The following is an 18,323-nucleotide window of genomic DNA, read 5'->3' as shown; positions in this document are numbered from 1 at the left end:
AACAGAAGGAAAAATACCCCTGTGGAAGAAACTAGATTGAAACAGAGACCTCACTCTGTTTTTCAAATAATAAAAGGGAACAGAATTATGTGCACAGTAATATCTAAGCTATTTACAGATAACCCAAGATCAAAATCACTGTCCTTCTTACTATGCTGTAGAGTCTGACACTCAGTTTAATACTTACCATTTGTTTGCATAGAAGGTGCAATATTTCAGAAAGCAAGATCCCAGCTCTTTTAACAGGAAGTAAAGGTTTACAAAATTCTCTGTAAAAGATAGGAATAGTGATTATGTAGCTCAGAACAAATTCCCAGTTCTAGAACAGTAGGCAAACAATGTGTGCCTAAAGAGCAGATCCTGTACAACGTAAATAATGCTTGGAAGCCAAATCCAGTATACATTCGAAGTAATTTTCAGCAGAAGCAGTTCAGAGACTTCAGGTTCACTTTTCATGGAGAAGCTGAAAAGGGACTTTAGAATTCCTAGGTTTTGCCTTTTCTTTAACTGCTTCAGTAACAGGAGCAATTGCAAGGATCAGTCTCCCTTAATAACCTAGTTATTTACATAAACCGTACTTTAAGGTGAAAGGAGAGAAGCACCTTATTATGTGTTTTTAAGAAAGGAAACTTTTTTTTAGAATATGGATAAAACAGAAAGGAACCAATTTTTTCATAGTCTAAATCAGTATTCCCCAAACTGTATTTTGTAGGGCATCAATAATCATTCCTTAAAAAAAGATCCTACAGTCAATTAAGTGAGGCAATGTGAACTAAACAAACCTGAATAGGATTTTTGTTTTACTATAGGATTCTCACAGTCCTTGAATGTCTCATTCTCTTGAATGTACTATAATACACTTGTGAATACCAAAGAAAAGGGACACAACAGTGTGCAGAGTTTGTACGAACAGTTTCTGGGGAAATTCTAGTCTATACAAGGTGGTTATAATTTCCTACTCATGTTCAAATTTAGGAATGCCTGAGAGCTCAGTTCCTTTTATTACAACCTGAGCATGCATTATGTAGGTGCCACAGTCTGACAAGCTATTATGTGGAAATATAATTTCTTACAACACTGGAGCAATGATAGACATCAGGTTACATTAAGTTTCCAGGAGCAATCACCTTCCTATTAGTTACATGATTCTGGAGCCAGATCTATAATCACTGCTAACAATGGACCACAAGGCTATCATATCCCCATCACTTCTGCAGTAAAGATCTAGTAAAACATAACATTTTCACGTTAAAATTAGAAGTCTTAAAGAGTCACAGGCTGCATCCAAGAGTCTCCAAAGGCACTAAAAGGCAGCGATTTTCAATCCGCGTGCTGCAAGAATTTTAAAAACATGCAGTACCTGACTATTTGGTCAGGAGCACTGACCTCCTTTCCGTTAGAGACTGTCAAATAAAAAAATGACAATAGCCAACACAATAATAACCATCCAGTGTGAATGAATCAAAATTATACCTATTTTTTGTCAGATCAGCAAAAATATATTTCTTGGTGTGCCCCAGAATTTTAGTAATTAGCTTGTGTGCCATGAGGTGAAAAAGTTGAAAATTGCTGCACTAAGGGAACAGCACTACACTAGAAGGCCAGTTATGCATCAGTTTAACTTGATATACATCAAAAGAAATAAGAACAACTTACATGATAAGTTCTCTCATGGAGATTCCACCTTCTTTTAACATGGGAGTCACCAGTTCAGCAAGGTACAACCAAATATGGGGAATATCAATGGCCATGTCATCAGCCATTTCCAATGTTTCTGAAAAACTAAAAAGAACAGGAAAAAAATTCACATGCAAATGTAATTCAGAAGTTAAGGTTAAATAAAGAGACCAAAAATCAGTCAGTAAAGAAGTACCTGTTAAGCACTTGCTATGTTAGGTACTGTTTTAGGCCTAAAGAAACTGGTTCTTCCCCTCAAAGAGCTTACATTAGTGTGTGTGTGTGTGGGGGGAGCACAAACGAAAGCGTACTTGCAGACAGGGCCCATATGCTGAAGAACAGGGGTTATGGTACTAGGATACCCCGACATAGACGGTGGTCAGAAAATACCTCTGTATACAGGTGACATTTGAAAGGCTTAAGTAATGAAAATGAGGCAGCTGTGAAATTCTGGGGGAACAGCTATCAATTTAATCCCACACTTCCCCTGGCCGGTTTGGCTCAGTGGTTGAACGAGCCTCGGCCCTCGGACTAAAGGATCCCAGGTTCAACTCCGGCCAAAGGCAGGTGCCTCAGTCGCAGGCTCCATCCCCGGCCCTAGTCGGTGCTCAGGCAGGAGGCAGCCAATCGATGTCTCTCACATCGATGTTTCTGTTTCTCTCCCCCTCCCTCCCTTCCACTCTCTCTGAAAAGCAATGGAAAAAATATCCTTGGGGGAGGATTAACAAAAAAAATTTAATCCCACACTATAAACAGTTCATGTACTCCTTTAATTATATTTTAGGCAGCCAGAAGCACTGACTAAAAATTTAGTGTAGTGCAGACCAAACACAAAGAGAAGAAAAGGCAAATATCCTTGTCCTCGAGGAGCTTACAATGGGGGGAAAACTGGATGGATATAAAAGCGTCTGACAACTGTACTAATAACATCATCATGACATGTTACCAACTGTTGTATCTTCAAAGAAACGTTAATGGTTTCAGGCTTTCATGCTATGAAATATTTCTCAATGTGAAGTAAAGTAAATGGGATTTGAATATAATACTTAGGAAAGTCAAATACAAAATATCAGTGCAATCTTACGTAGGCTCAACAGCACGGCTATTTATTTAGAAGTATAAAAACATAACTTAAGACTTTGTTAATTAGTCCCATATACAGCACATTAAAATGCACAAAAACAAAATTAATTTAACTATAGGACACATACTTACAAGGAAATACACATAATCTTAATCACAGGAAGGTGGTATCTGTCTTTAGGTCCTTTCAGATCTCCGCGAACATAAAATGTGTGCTTTTCCACTGCAGTTCTAGTTGCTATCCAGAGTATGCTACTCTTCTCTACCTCAGAAGCCTACATGTCATTAAGATTTTTCACTTAAAAAGGTACCACTACTAGGCAGAATCACCTTTCTGAAGGTGCCATTTCAAAAACAGTTTGCAGTTTAACCACATTATCCAACTCTGGGCTTCATGAATCCTTAATGCCAACTCTCTGACCTTCCAGCTTGCAATTATTTGACATCTATTTGCAATACAACAGATACTTGACTATTCTTTCATTATGTGCAGACTTTCAGCTCAGTTAATGTGCTACTAATTGACCATAATCTGGATGGACTCCAGAATTTCTGGGTTAATTACCCTATAATGCCAATTCATGTTCCATGGGTTAGTGGCATAGTTTAAGCTGTTTAATGAGCCCACGAGACAATAACTGCAGCCATTCTGGTCTTTCAGCAGTATACTGCAATTTTCATCTCATATTACAAGTAAAAGATACCCATATTCTCGCCTTGGTTTTCTACTTCTCGATTAGTCATGGAACTGTAGAACACAATCAATGGTCAAATCCATATTGCTGATAAAAAAAACATATTTGGCGGAACATAGAAATGATTTCCATAAAACAAACCTGTTAAGAGACATTTCAGGTTTACAGTTTCTAAATCCTTTTGTATGATTTAAAAAGAAAAATTCTAGGTATGTAGAGCTCCTACACACAGTACTCTTTGGACTGCTGTACTACATGGCCCATAACTGCATAATACACACTTCTGCAGGCTGAATGAATGAAATACCATGCCCTCGCTTCTTGGTATTAGTGAGCATCACACCCACTGGACTGCACTTTGGAAGCGTCCAGAGGTGGGACTTCAGGCATCCTCCCCCCATTTCAACTACACATCTACTTTTATTTATTTTATTTAATTTTATTTTTAATCCTCATCTGAGGATATTTTTTTCCATTGCTTTTTCAGAGAGTGGAAGGGGGAGCAAGTGAGCAAGACAGTAACATTGATGTGAGAGAGACGTATCGATTGGTTGCCTCTTGCAGGCGCCTAGACTGGGGACCGAACCTGCAACCGAGGTACATGCCCTTGGCCGGAATCGAACCCAGGACCCTTCAGTCCACAGGCCGATGCTCTAGCTACTGAGCCAAACTGGCCAGGGCTACTTTTATTTTCTATACTGGATCCCTGCTTAAAATATAATTAAAGAAAGGAGTACATCATTAAAAGTTTGAATTTTTAAAAATTCAGAAATTTAGCTGATTAGAAATCTACTAAAAAGGCAAAATAATCCAACATAGTTGGAAATGATATTGTAAGCAACTCTTCCACAATTTGCATCAGGATAGCTAAATAAAAATGGAAATTTGGCTACAGATAAATAAGGGAAACATAGTAAAGGCGTCTAAAAATCGGATTGATCAAGATTATTATGACTAATCGTAAGAATCTAACTACAGGTAAAAGGGAGAAATAAAAGAAGACGCAAAGCCTTCTTATACGCATATCATCTTCAAAGGGTTAACACAACAAAGACTATCTAATCTAGATCCTACCTATGTGAGCAAATAGGGTCTTCACTGTCCACTGGCACCTCCGCAATTTGGCACTTGAACCTTAGTATGCGTGTCTGTGTAAGCTCTGTACTGTATCTTCTTCCCAAGGCAGAACTGCCATAGTGGAACTCTACAAGGCAGAAGTGCCAAAGTTCCCTAAAGGTAGTCAAGGAGGAGACAAGAATTTCCTCTCCAACACTTCTCAAAGTGAAATACTAATACATCAAGCCTCCTAAAGGAAACATATTTTGTTTACCGTCAACTCCAATTTTTACCATCCTGGATTTCATTTGTTTATTACACTTTCAAAGTGCTTCCAATTCCGTGGCTAATAGTAAACTGCACTCAACTACCTTTACTAAACACTTAAAAAAGAGTCTTCTAAAGCCAGGATATAAAATGATTGTATCAACACTGCTTGAAATGCATTGACCTACCTACCTACCTAATTTAATTTCCATCATAAAGCATTCAGATTCAGGTCCTGAAAATTCTAAGAGGATGGCTTGATGTTGTCTTTGTCGAGATGTGTTTTAAATATGGCAACTGTTATGCTCAGAGTTGATATAGCATCTAATAAGGAAAGTTCCAAAGGATCTAAGCTTTATTTAAAAACAACTTGACACAAAGAGCCTACTTGAAACTTTTGTCTAATCTAACAATATTTAGGAGCACTACAAGCCTGAAAAGGAACTGCAGGAGAAATGGCTGGCTTGGGAAGCTAGGCAGAAACAGCTTCGATGACTGCTCAAAAGTTGGTGTCCAAGCAGTAGCAGCATCCTAGGAAGCTGGCCTTAGGTGCTCCCCCCCAACAATGCTATGTAAAAACAGGAATCTTTGGATGTTGGAACTAAAGAGACAAAAGACTTAGGGCATTTCCACGGCTCCAATGAACTGGCCTCTCTGGACAGTATGAACTATTTATAACTTGGACTTTAGAAGTAATTGGGAAACTCTGATCTATCTGCAAGAAGTCTCTTTGTGGATAAAGACATGAAACTATTCTTTTGTTCCCATCTTAGAAAAAAATTGCCAGGCCTCTCCATTTAGGGAGGAAGAGGGGTTTTTGTAGGGGTCCTGGACTAAGGGTGGTCTGGTTAGGTCTAATTTAGTATTAAAAGCTAGGCCTGGAGCCACTGCATTATCTCTAGCTGCAGACGGAAGTAAAAAGAGAGAAATACGAAGTAGTTACTGAGACACAGAAGTGTTAATCTCATTTTCAGTCTAAAGAAACGGTTGTGGTAGTACTGCCAGCAGCAGCTGCAGCACCAATAAGAGTGTGGACACCATGACTGACACTTTTTCCTCAGGGGAACCAACAAAGGGAAATGCAAGTGTCTGAGACAGCCTAGAAACCAAGCTAGCATCTCACAAGGTGAAGTAAAGCTGATGGAGCTAGACGACACTTCTTGGGGTCTTTCCAGATATGAATCAATTTCTGAGTATAGTTTGGAGAGAGACATAAAATGATAAATAATAATCCAGCATTCTCATTTCCAAAATTTTCTGGTGAATCTATCATAATATCTGGGTAAAAAGCAAGTTATTTATAAAATAATATAATAGTTATTGCAAATGTAGTTTCTAGGGGCTTGAAACTAGTTTCAAGTTGGCTAGGGGGCAGACCTCAATTTGTTCGCGTAGGTGTGTATACCCTGCATTGTTTTTATACTGGCTAGCTGCTGAAGTGAACAATATATTTTTCTTTTAAAACTGGGAAACAACTCTGGCCTTAAAGACCAACAGCCACAGCAACCTTTGCCAGTTTCTTATTAAGTTACCTGGGTCAGATGGCCTTAATCTAGCCAGTCACTGAATTCAGGGAAATCTAGCTTATGGCTGAAAGACAACTTTTTAATGATCCTAGGGGCAAGTATACAGTTTCTAGAACCTTGAGGACAATGCCATCTTTCCTCACAAAATCAAATGAGTAATTTTTTTTTTTGAGAATTTTATCTTTATTATTATTTTTTAAATTTATCTTTACTATTGAGAGTATTTACAGGTGTCCCATTCCCCTCCCCCTCAATTGACCCCCTCCACTTCGCTTCCACCCCCTCCCCAGGCCTTCACCCTGTTATTGACTGTGTCCATGGGTTATGCATATAACTTCTTTTGTTAATCTCTTCCCACCCTCCACCCCCCTTCCCTCTTTCCTTTATGCTCTAGCACAGTCTACAAATACCATCATACTAACCAACATATTATCAATATTACACATGAACATATTAGAGTAGACACAATTTAATCTATGAAAAAAGCTAAAAACCTAAAATAGATATGTATTTTTAAAATGAACTAGTCAAGAGCCTAGTAAATGAATACCACTCTTGAGGAGGATACTGACCCTTTGAAAAAGTCCTGTTTGCTGAGCTTCTCTGAGTGCACCAGGTGATATAGTAACTGGCCCATGTGATCCCTGGTGATCTGGCTCCTTTCCAGGGTGGACTCAACTCCCAGTCTCACAAACACATGTAGCGGGCCCTGGGCATTCAGCTCCTCCACACACTGCATGGCTTCCTGTTCAAACAGCAAATGAAAGCTTACCCCCAAATCTAGATAGCATTACCAGAGTGTTAAAGTAAGTTAAAGATCTTTTACTTATGACACACTCAGTAGAAAGCGCCACAAACAAGACACTTTTCACACATAGTTTTTAAAACATTAATACAGCTCAGTAAAATGCAGGCTGATATGGGCAATATTAGTCATATTTCAAAACAAAAGAAATGTATCTTTATAAAGCAAATGTGTTTAGGTTAACAATTTTATTAAAGATCACTCAAAGGACCAGAGACAAAAATGTATTTTTCCACACAATCTTTGCCTATTTTATGATCATTTAAAAACCTGAAAATGGTATATTATAAGATAGAAATTCAATGTCATGATTCAGAGGCTTTACTTAAAATGGCAACTGAGGTAATTCTGTTTGGGTATGTTAATATTTGCAAAATCTTCAACAAAAAAGGTCTTCTTTCATAGGAAAGTTAATACAGTTAGCTTAAATACTAAAAACTTTTATGAAGTTCTTGGGGTTCTTACCATGGGGCGATCTGGCTAGGGCCATGTATTTGGAGTGGAGGGTAAAAGCCTGGCAGCCAGGGTCGTGGAGTCACCAATATAGCAGTGTGCTACCCTGTCCTCACCTATCTCAATTTTGAGTATAGGCTCCTTTGGTTTCACCTCTAAAGAGAGCAGCTCTTCGGGGGGAGGGGGAGGCGCGGAGGTGCACGTGAGGGCAGCCTCCTAACTGAAGAAGGGGGTAAGGACATCTAGGTATCTCACTGCTGCTTTACTGCCCCTCTGCCACTTTATTTAATACCCTCCCACATCAACTTTTTATCCAGAAAAATTTCAAATTACAGACAAATTAAAGAGTAGTACAGCAATACAGCCGATGCTCAGCGGTTGAGCATCGACCTAGGATCCAGGACATCGAGGTTCGATTCCTGGTCAGGGCACATGCCCGGGTTGCGGGCTCCATCCCCAGTTGGGGGTGTGCAGGAGGAAGCCGATCAATGACAACTCTCTCATTGATGTTTCTCTCTCCCTTTCTCTCTCTGAAGTCAATAAAAAAAGATATATTTAATTAAAAAAAAACCATGGAAATGATTGAAAAAAAACCAGTACAACGTAAACCTAGACATCACATCTTCACTTCAACTGAGATTCATCTATTGTTAGATTCATCTATTCTCTCTATATAAGAAACTTAACATTCATACAATAGTTAACACAAGTATTATCCAACATATATAGTGCATATTTGAACTTCCACAATTGCTCCCAAATGTTCAATATAGCTTCTTGTTTTGGATTCAATTAAAAACTCGACATCCTATGTTATATCTCTTTAGACTCCTTTTATCTGTATCAGTCCTGTCTTTTTTGTCCTTTTATGACACTGGCATTTCTGAAGCATTCAGGCCAAATGTCATATAAGCTGTTTCTTATACACACTTTTAACCACTCAATCCTTCTGTTTCCAGCTCCATCTGTACCTCGTACACATTCAAAGCCTGCTGAACAAATTACCATTCATCCTGATTTCTACCGGCCAGGACGTTCCTATCTATTCCCTATGCTTCTTATCCCTGGGGGGTTTTGCTTCCTTTTAAGAGCACCATCATCATTATAATGCCTTTTCTGGAGGGAGTGGAAAGGAATACAAGTATTCAATCCTCAGTATTTAACCTGAAGTGATTAAGAAAGTGTCTTCCAATGGGAATTTATTCATGAATCTGCAGAGGGTCAACTAACTACATCATAGTACTTCTAACGTCACAGCAGTTCATAATCTTGCCCTTCTCCCCGATTTTCTCATGGTTGGATTTTTCTTTTTGTGTGCTCTCAGCTGAAATGAAGCCTCCTATTGTCTCTGTGACTGAGCAACCAGGGACTCTCATATCACCTAATTTTACTTCTCTGCACCAAAACATAATTTTTTTGATATCTGTTTATTTATTTATTACCTATCTTTAGGGCAGCTTTGCCTGTATTTCCCAATAAAAAACCAATTAAAAACAGACTAGGTTGCTCAGTACATATACTACAGTATACCCAGGCAGTATTCCCTAAAATGTGGCCAGCACACTTTAGGTACTCAATAAAGATACATCCGTGGAGTCAGACATTTTAAATGTAGGTTTGAATCCTGGCTCTGTCACTACTGTGTGAGTTGAGAAGTGTAATTTAATCTCTCAGCATTGACTTCCTAATATAGGGTTGCAGTGAAGATTAAATATAAAATATATATAAAAGGACCTGACATGCTGCCAAGTACAAAACAAAAGCTCAATGAATATTACTTTTTATTACTGTTAATAATCATAGCATCTATTAAGATGTTAGGAAAAAAGTCTTCCTTAGGATGAGCTCTGTAAGCCTTTAAGATATACTAATACCTTAAAGTTAATAAGATAAAGTATAGTTTATGCTCTAAAGCTAGCAGCCTGCCTTTGAATACTGAGTCTGCCACCTATCAACAATATAACTTAGAGCAAGTTACTTTACCTCTTTGCATCTCAGTTTCCTAATCTATAAAAATGGCTATTATAATAATACTAACGCCAGAAAGTGTTATGAGAATTAAATAAACCAATACACACAAAATGTGTAGAAAACCACCTAGCACATAGTAAGAGCTCACTCCGTCCGGCACTATTACCTGGTTCTCAGTGCCACTCTGCAGCAGAGCTGTCTCGTACATTACTAAACGCAATCCCTAAGTTATACCCTACTGTCCCTTCCATAATGCAGGACTGACTGACGGAGGGCTAACGATGCATCTTAGGTCCTCTTGTTGCACTTAAGTGTTACTAAGGTCTTTTTCTCCCTAGATCTGTGGCCCACCAGAGGGTCACCTTCCCTCTTTCATAGTACTTACTGCTCACTGGCTTTGTACATCTCTCAGATTTATTTCTAAAGCCAGTCTCCACTGCTTTCTTCCTGATCACCTTTGTTCTTCATCTTTCTTAGCCTTTCTTCTTTCTTGTCTTTCACATTTCTCTACTTCCATGCAAGAAAAATGCTGTGCTACCAGGTTAGAATAATAAGACTCCTTTTTAAGACTCTAAGTAACAAAGTCCAGTATACGAAGTGTATACTTTGGCTCTTTTCTGTTAATGTTCATTTATTTTTGCTGGTTCTCAAGGGCTTCTGCAAAGTCCTCTTCTCCAATCTGCTTGTCATGAAAATTCCTTCCTACTTCTTCTGAAGTTTGGACTGAGGCAGGAAGCGCCACCATTTTAGGAAGATTCCCCATTTCAGGTATCAGATTACCGGCCTGAACGTATCTGTAACCTTATCTGACCTCTGGAATCCCACCCACTATTTTTGCGTCACAAGCAGGCCCGACCTCCAACCCTATAAAGCTGCCCCAAGCCCTTTGTTCGGGGCCCAGAATTTGGAGACTGCCTCCTCTGGGACCGCATGCGTGAATAAAGGTCTCCCTTCGCCTCCTCCGGTGTACGGCCAGAGTCTTTTCCGCTACAGGACAATTTCAGAGCTTAAGGTTTTTAGAAGGCTGGGCTATAGCTAACCAAGCTGCTTTTTTGTATGGAAAGCAGATAATAACTAGGTTGTGAAGAGAACATGTAAGCTTGAAAGAATTTTTAATCATATATGCCAAAGCAAAAGTACTTAATATATATATATATATAGAGAGAGAGAGAGTTAATCCTTATCTGAGGATATTTTTTCCACTGCTTTTTAGAGAGTGGAAGGGAAAGGAGGGGGAGACAGACACATCAACTGGTTGCCTCCTGCATGCGCCTCGACTGGGGGCAGGAGCGCACCCACAATGCAAGTATGTGCCCTTGACTGGGAATTATACCCATGACCATTCATTGTGTGGGCGGATGCTCTAACCACTGAGCCACACCAGCCAGGACCTAACAAATATTTTTAACAAGTTTGCTTACTTAAGATCCCTAAATTAGATCTTATTATGTGATCTCTCCTAAGACCCTAAATAGGTCTACTAGCATTTATCTATCTATCTATCTCTCTCATCTATCTATCTATCTATCTATCTATCTATCTATCTATCTATCTATCTATCTATCTATCATCTATCTATCATCTAATCTATCCTATCTATCTATCTATCTATCTATCTATCTATCTATCTATCTATCTATCTATCTATCTATCATCATCTATCTATCTATCTATCTATCTATCTATCTATCTATCTATCTATCTATCTATCATCATCTATTATATATCTTTATTGATTTCAGAGAAGGGAGAGGGGGAGAGAGAGAGAGAAACATCAATGATGAGAGTGTCGTCATTGATTGGCTGCCTCCTGCATGACCCCGACTGGGGATCGAGCCTGCAACCTGGCTTTGTGCCCAGACGGGGAATTGAACCGTGATCTCCTGGATCCTAGGTCGTTGCTCAATCGCTGAGCCATGCCCAGCCAGGCACTACTAGCATTTATTATAGCTACAATTTAAATATGTGTTTGTAGTCCTGGCTGCTGTGGCCCAATGGTTAGAGCATTGGTCTGCACACCTAATGGTCACAGGTTTGATTCCCTGGCCCTGGCCGGGGCGCATGTGGGAGGCAAGCAGTCGATGCGTCTTTCTCACATCAATGTTTCTCTCCCCCACTGCCTCTCCCTCTCTCTCCCTCCCTACCCCGCTCCTTCCCTTCTACTCTCTGAAAAGCAATGGGAAAAATATCTTCAGGTGAGCATTAACAATAAACAAGTATTTGCGGAGCTACCTGTTTATGGTCTGTCTCTGCCACTGGACTGTAGGGCTCATGAAGCTGGACAGTATTCTAGCTATTCACTACCATCTTAAAGTGAAGATCAAAGAGAAGCTCAGGCTAAAGGGCAAAGGCAAAGCTATGTCTTGAAATGTTTCTCTTAGGCTGTCTGACTCTGGCGCATTGCTCACTCCTCTGTGCCTCAGTTTTCTCTTTATGAAATAAAAAGTGATGCCAGCCATACTGTAAAGTTAATATAAGAATGATGATAAACTGACAATAAAGATCAGGAGAAGTAATATACAGGAAGCCAGAAATGCCTCATAATAATAATATGTTGTTTTTGTTCATTAATATCAATTTGGTTACCCCACAGTGGGGATGGATGGGTACCCATTCTTTCTTCCTGCCACTTGATCTTGTGAACTATATACTATCAATTTAAAACAGAGTAACTGGTAGGAATGTATTGGGGTTCTGCAAATTGAACTGTGTAGGACTTGGATCACACACTCTTAAGTCTTCTCAGTTCACAATGGTAAATGATTCGGACCAGAACGAAGTTACTATGTCTGTCATAGGGCTTTCTCTGTTGTTGCTTTCTTTTAAAAAAAAAAATCTCATTTACCTTAAAATCATTAATGTGTAGAAATTCATCAATGATAGATCTGGACTTCCTCTCCATTTCCTCTTCTGACAATGAAGGCTTGTCAGGGGCTGATGTTGTTGGAATTTCTGGTTTCACTATCAGTGAGGTTTAAAAAAAAGTGAGAAAGTAAAAACAACAAAAATTATAATTAAAATGGTGGGATCATGGTTGATCATGTTTACATGTTGTTACATCGCTTTTTTCAATAAAGGCATTAAAAACAGATACAAATTTGACAAAGCAAGACGCTAAAAGCAGAATACAGAAACATGTATTTTAGAATAGATATACACTAAGTAACTCCATGACCCAGGACAACTGAAAGGATACAGGGACATGATAAACTTTTATAATTCAAGTTTCTTTGTTCCTTTCTATGCTCTGATTCCTCTCCATTGCTTCAATGATGGAAAGCACACGAGGCCTGCACATCGTGCACAGAGCTTTAGCCACACTGGCCTTCGGCAATTGCTTGAACATGACATGGTTTTGCCTGTTACCACTTTGCTCATGGTACTTCCTCTGTCTGTCTCTCTGTTCCACACCTGTCCCTCCCTACAAATCTGTTTTAACTCCTATTGGTCCTTCAGACTTTAGGGAAGCCTTCCCCGATATCACTCTGTGAATTCTAGGTAGTTCCTTTGTTAAGTACTCCCTTAGAACTGTGTTCCTTTCCTTAATAGCCTTTTTCTCAGTTTGTACTTATAGGTAATAAGCCACCAGTTGCTCAATGTGCACGTGGTGAATGGACAAGTGACCGCGACCATACACATGCAAAGGGCAGCTGTGCTACATTAGTCACCGTGCGTTATTTCCACTCCCTGTTTTACTATGTTCCCAAATACCTAGCACAGATGAGAAAAGCACACGTCCTCAAAGCTGAAAGACCTGGTCTCTTAGCTGGGAGAAGATATTTCAACTTGCTTCTAAAATCCATTTAGAAATTATAGTTAGAAGACACAATTTAAATAGTAAAACAAATCTGAACGTTATAGAAATGTTATAAACAACCAGTATTACTTCAAGATTAAGAGTTAAAAGATGCTAAAAATTAACTTTGAACTACTTTCCATCACCGTCATTATCATCATCATTATGACCTCTAGTATCTTTTGAAAACTTTGCATTTTTCAAATAATATTCTAGGTAGTTACATGTATTGACTTCCCATTTAATCTTCATAATAACCCTACACTTATCCCCATGTAGCAAATGAGGAAACTGCAACACAGAGAGGTTAAACACATGGCAATTTTTAGAGCATTATCTGAGTTGTTCCACGAAACATACACATGCTAAACATGCACAGAACCCATGGAGGTCACCAAGGAAGATGAAGGTAACAGAAGACAATCTGATACTCCCTCTCTGATTTGCCTTGCAGTGGCTCAATGTCAGAATTTCCGTACCTTTGAGGGGCCCTACAAGAGCATAAGCTCTCTACTGCACAGGGGGGTGTTATGCAGGGAACGTGTAAGAAATTCAGATCGCTTACCATACAGCAAGAGGACCCTACCATCATCACATTTAAGAGAGAAAGAAGAAAATTTACAGATCGCTGAACAAAGGGATACCTGGGGATGGAATACAAAACTGAGGATGCCTTTAACTGTTCAGGTGCTGCTGCGTGTACTGTTATCAAGAAACCTGCTTAGACACACAGTCTTCTTTATATTTTTCCTTCCAAACTGAAAGCCCAAATCTTTGCCTGTATTCGCTCATATAAAGTCTCTCACCTGCTTCCCTGGTTTTGTTTCGGTCAGCCTCAGTGATGCTCCTTTCCACATCCATGCCTCCTGTGAGTTGTTTCACTGTCTCTAGCATCTCTCTCCGCTGCTCTTCCTGAGACTGATTGTCTAACAGGTCTTTACTGCTGCTGCCCCTCATGAAAGTGTTGGGACGAACAGTTGCACATGGAAGGGGCTTGTCATTCTTCTCCCTGCCCATGCTGCCACGACTTAAAAGACAAAACAACATTCTTCAAAAGAAAGTCACTCATCTCCCATGTATTTAATTATAAAGTAACACTACGACTTTCTCAAATATGCAAAGTGTAATTATTTATAAAAACATGTAATATCAGTGCTTTAAAAGAAGAATATTAAGATAGCTTTATATTTTCTCTTAAATGTTAAAGGGATACGACTTAAAATTTTAAAATGACAATGGCAACTCTTTGTTTTATTTTTTAAAACCTTTTACCAATTAAGAAGACAGTGGTGAATATATGAGCTAAATGAAAGGGAAATAATACCAAAAGAACATGGTATCACTACTTAGAAATTATACTTTATTCAGAAACTTCAACTATATGGAAAATATCTGAGAACCAAATAGAAGTAATTTTTGAATAGCCAATATCACATACTTTATACATTTTATTTTATTAAAATTTTTTTTTATTGATTTCAGAGAGCGGAAGGGAGAGGGAGAGAGAGAGACAGAAACATCAATGATGAGAGTCATTGATCAGCTGCCTCCTGCATGACCCCGACGGGATCGAGCCCGCAACCCGGGCATGTGCCCTGACTGGGAATTGAACCGGGATCTCCTGTATCCTAGGTTGATGCTCAACCGCTGAGAACACCGGCCAGGCACTTTATTCATTTTAAGAGAGACTCTCATTTCCCTATTTAGTCTTCTTTTAGATAATTCTAACTAGCTGGGCAAACAGCTCCTTACCCATGGCAACCAGAAGCAGCAAATTAATTAAAAGGGAGGCATGAGGGAGAGGTGTGACAACAGTCTAACCACTGTAAAAAAACAAACATACTATAAAACAGCAGAGCCATCAGGGGAAACTTATGGCAAAGCAAAGAGCCACAAAGACGTCAATAGCACAACTGGTGCTCAATGACAATCCAAGTCTTCATTAAAAAGTTGACTTGTGCTAAGCATATTTTGTTTCAGATGCCAAGGAAACAGTTACATAGTTTAGAAAGTCTACCTACGCAAACATTATATTAGTAAAAAACAAAAGTTTGAGAGCATAAAGAAACTTCAGCTCTAAAGGTGCTTATATAAAAAATTTTGTTCTGGCCCTGGCCAGGTGACTCAGTGGCTTGGAGCATTGTCCTGCACATCAAAAGGCAGCAGGTTCGCTCCCCGGTCAGGGCGTGTATGGGAGGCAACTGACCAATGTTTCTCTCTCTCTCTGTCTCTAAAGATCAATAAAAACATATCCTCGAGTGAGGATAAAAAGAATTTTTTTTTGTTCTGTCATATACCACAGGTCCTCATCAATTCTCCAGAGACTAGCCAACAGAACTCGACTGTATGACTCCTACAAAAACAAGTCGAAAGATAGAATATGTAATAGTGAGAAAAAAAAGATAACCTCAAATATAACTTGAAGAACTGTGACAGAGAGGTGTGTGGGTGGGCTGTCATGCCCTCTAATCCCCATGCTTGAGGTTGCTAAAGTAATCTAGAGCATCCTGAGGTGTTAGTCTGGAGAGCTCCACACAGCCCCCAGGACTTTTGAGTCAGCCTGGCTTTCTTTAGGAGCAAACCATTAGGTAACTGCCAGATTAATTTACTCTTCCTTTCCATCCCATCCCAAATCTACCGCCCAATTTTGTTTTTATCTTGGAAATTATAGAATGTGAAGACTGAAGGAGGAAAAGGAAAAGGCAATCAACCTTAGGGGCAACAGAAATCCATCCGTAGGGATCACTATCATAATCTGTGTCAGCACGTGTGTGTGCATGTGAGAGAGAGACAGACAGACACAGTAATGAGCAGGTGAGTCTTGAGTTAACACGGACAGCAGACTTCTTACCTGGTTAAGGTCCTCCGGGAATCAAACTCTAAAGGTGCGGATGATGTAGACCCTGAGGGTGCTGGAGGTTGCAAAGCAGAGAATCTGTTTAAACTGGAAGCACTTGACCGTAAGGCATCTATAGGTATTAAGGATTGAAAAAAACAAAACAAATCACGTGGTTAAAACGCAGCTTCTAATTCATCTGCCTCCCTAGGGTGGGGGCTGAGACTAGGCATTTCTAATGTGCCTGACAAGGTGATGTCAATCTCCTGGTCCACAGACCATATTCTGAGAAGCAGAGTGTTAGAATTGTATGAAAAAAAAATTTAGAAATCTTCGCTCATTACAATAATTAGTTCTTGCTCCTTTAATTATCCTAGGGGGTTCATAGGGGTGGGAGTGATAAACAGGGAAAGGACTGAGGCAAACAAAACAAAACCAAAATACAGTTGACCCTTGAACAACACAGATTTGAATGGTGTGGGCACACTTACACATGGACTTTTAAATAAATACCTGTACTGCTTTTGATCCACGGGTGGGAGTCTACAGATACGGAGGGACAACTGTATGCACTGACCTACACCATTTTATTATACAGGGAGCTTGAACATTCGGGACTTTGGTATCTGCACAGGGGCCTGGAACCAGTTCCCCATGGATACAAAGGCACAACTTATGTTTTTGGTGAGTCAGAAGTTATACATTGATTTTCAACTGTATGGGGTGGGGATGGGATACCCCTAAACTCTAAGTTGTTTAAGGATCAACTATATTTCACTTAAAAACAGTAACTAAATGTTATGATCTCATTTATGTAAAACTATGCATGTAAGTTTAAATGAGTAACAATTTTTTTAATTTAAAGAAAAAAGGTCAAAATTACTTAGTAGATGGGAATTACGGAAGGAAGGTTAACAATGACGTTTTTATTTTTTCCATAGGGCTTCTTCAGCTTTTAACATGTGTTTGTGATGGTCTAAACATTATAGTCCTAATGTCAAATTTCTCACAAAATATGACTTGATAAAAGATTTGGAAAACTATTTCAATCTAATTCTTTTTACAACACCCTGAAATTTAAATGCTCTGGTTATTAACATTCTTTTTCTCAGCAAAGTGAGTTTACCTTTTAATTTGGGGTCCCAGTAATTTCTGTAACGATACTGAATTTGTGAACAACAACAAGAAAGGAGCCTAAGAGATTAAAGTCTTAAAATAGTCTAAATACTAAAAATTAAAAAAAATTTTCCCTTTAAAAAAACAACACATAAGGATCACTACTGAGGAAGAAATAATGTTAGAAAGGGTCACCAGTAAGTTTGGGCATGATTAGTCTATAGATCCTTTCCTAAAGTCATTTTTAAATGATGTGGGAATGTGCTGTAGGATGAATGCTAAAGGACCACAGCTAGGTTCCTGAGAAGGGACACTCCACGCTTACCAGTCTCGCTTGCCTTTGCTCCACCGCTGCTGCCTTTACCCCAACTACCCAGCTGTGCTTTAGGCACCAGCTGAATTTTCTCATCAATTGTGGGCTGTAATATAAGTGACAAGAGTCATTTCCAGGATATATTCTAGAAGAATCGTTTTTGTTTTTATTTTCAGTGCAGTAAAATCAATTTTAGCAACAAAATTTTGTTAGAATGCCTATTTAAGAAACATAAATTGGAGCTGTTCACATTAAAGTGGATTCCTGTGGTCCCTGAAGCACTTCCTTGGAATCCAACTTTCACAAAACACAACGTGAAACCACTGCTCGGTCTGGAGAATGCATTCAAGTCCTCTAGATGGTGTGCCAGTTTGCTAAATTGTAAGCAGTTTCTAATGGTTCCTCTTTGTATACTAACGCCCAGTGATTTAAAAAATAAAAATGGAATACACAAATACTACAAAATAAACTCATTAATCTCTTCATATGATTGTGAGGAAACAGGTAAAAAGACAGAAAGATTTCACGTTTTTGCAAAGCCTGGTACAGCCTGAGGCTAAGGATGGAGAGGTGGACTGGGAGTATTCAATAACCGGGAACAAGAAAAACAAAAATCGACTTAGATGGGGAATTAAGGTCCCTGTTATCTTTTAGGTCTAACCCTCCATGCACATTTTTAGTGCAAGTGAACAGAATTACAAGGTAACACAAGACATATACAACCCAAAG

General features: G+C 39.1%; 1 protein-coding gene across 31 annotated transcripts in view; it reads right to left on the bottom strand.

Moving 5' to 3' along the window:
- The window catches only part of EIF4G3 (eukaryotic translation initiation factor 4 gamma 3), a 234,008-nt gene that overhangs the window by 12,775 nt on the left and 202,910 nt on the right, over positions 1 to 18,323 (bottom strand). For all 31 annotated transcript variants that reach the window (XM_081145840.1, XM_081145844.1, XM_081145846.1 and 28 more), the window contains 7 exons: positions 17,607 to 17,700; positions 16,181 to 16,298; positions 14,136 to 14,356; positions 12,379 to 12,494; positions 6,877 to 7,049; positions 1,657 to 1,782; positions 188 to 269 (listed from right to left, as the gene is read on the bottom strand). In XM_081145840.1, coding sequence (XP_081001966.1) covers positions 188 to 269; positions 1,657 to 1,782; positions 6,877 to 7,049; positions 12,379 to 12,494; positions 14,136 to 14,356; positions 16,181 to 16,298; positions 17,607 to 17,700 — 930 coding nt within the window. The remainder of the gene's footprint in view (positions 1 to 187; positions 270 to 1,656; positions 1,783 to 6,876; positions 7,050 to 12,378; positions 12,495 to 14,135; positions 14,357 to 16,180; positions 16,299 to 17,606; positions 17,701 to 18,323) is intronic.

The sequence above is a fragment of the Miniopterus schreibersii genome (assembly GCF_964146895.1).
Source record: "Miniopterus schreibersii genome assembly, chromosome: 8".
Classification (NCBI taxonomy): domain Eukaryota; kingdom Metazoa; phylum Chordata; class Mammalia; order Chiroptera; family Miniopteridae; genus Miniopterus; species Miniopterus schreibersii.
The sequence above is the reverse complement of the archived record's forward strand: the minus strand, read 5'-3'. Positions and strand labels throughout refer to the sequence as shown.